This window comes from Austrofundulus limnaeus, unplaced genomic scaffold (genome assembly GCF_001266775.1).
Source record: "Austrofundulus limnaeus strain Quisiro unplaced genomic scaffold, Austrofundulus_limnaeus-1.0 Scaffold125, whole genome shotgun sequence".
Taxonomy (NCBI): domain Eukaryota; kingdom Metazoa; phylum Chordata; class Actinopteri; order Cyprinodontiformes; family Rivulidae; genus Austrofundulus; species Austrofundulus limnaeus.
This window is the reverse complement of record NW_013952527.1, coordinates 667,158-668,195: the sequence shown is the minus strand read 5'-3', so window position 1 is coordinate 668,195 and position 1,038 is coordinate 667,158. Positions and strand designations below refer to the sequence as shown.

The window sequence follows — 1,038 nt, the reverse complement described above, 5'->3', positions numbered from 1 at the left end:
TATATATATATATATATATACTGTATATATATATATATGAATATGTCTCAAGGCAACATACTGATATCTGGTGTGTGGTGCAATTTATATTTTATAGCTTTTCAAAAGAATCGCAAACTCGCATAAATTAGTAAAAAAAATATTTTCCCTCCATTAATGATGACTTTTTACTTATTTATTTATTTATTTATTTATTTATTTATTGTACAATGTTTGAATTTGGCAGGTGACTGGCTGGCTGGAAACCCTCTGGACTCCTTCCTCCTGTGAGGACATCCCATCACAGAGCCGCTCTCACCTCCTCCCCTTCCAGCATGGAGACGACCAAAATCCAGCCAGGAGGAGGTCTGAATGTCACCCTGACCATCCGCCTCCTCATGCATGGAAAAGTAAGCAGACTTTAAACTGACCCAGCAGAGGGCAGAGACAAAAATAAGATGATTTTTTTACAATTACCCTTTAAACTAAATATGTATATTTTTTTTTTTTTCCTCCCTGGATTAGATGCATCAGGACCTTTTAACTTTAACTATTTTAAGAAACAGTGTTTAAACTAACCTTAAATCATAGCTTTGCACCTTAATGCATTTATAAAATCAATACTACTATTAATTTTTATTTTTATTTTCAATAAAATGTTCATGAAGCAGCTCAGTCTCTGAACTGATATCTGAGATATTTATCCTTGTGGTCTCTGAGTAATTATTAAAGTATAGATGTGAATGTTTTCTTGCAATTTTAGCATTGATTGTTTTCCTCCATCACCTGGTTAAAATTTCTCATCACTTCAAAAAAAAAAAAACAAAAAAAAAAACAAAGTGTCTGTAAAACAAGCTGTGAGTGTGGAATGGAAACAGTCTAATAGACCTATTACACACCACACATTTTGATTTGAACCATGAATCTAGCAAAGGTAAATTAATGAAGGTTGCATTCCATTTGTTTCTCTGTACTTCCTGGTGATCTGGGAACAGGACAGAACTTGATTTTACTGACAGTGCTTTGTGTTTTTCCTGATTATATATATATATATATATA

The 1,038-nt window shown here is 32.7% G+C and overlaps 1 protein-coding gene across 1 annotated transcript in view; it reads left to right on the top strand.

Moving 5' to 3' along the window:
* The window catches only part of LOC106522276 (poly(rC)-binding protein 3), a 33,044-nt gene that overhangs the window by 11,494 nt on the left and 20,512 nt on the right, over window positions 1-1,038 (top strand). Inside the window, exon 3 of the mRNA XM_014015226.1 lies at window positions 227-389. Coding sequence (XP_013870680.1) covers window positions 315-389 — 75 coding nt within the window. The 5' untranslated portion in view covers window positions 227-314. The remainder of the gene's footprint in view (window positions 1-226; window positions 390-1,038) is intronic.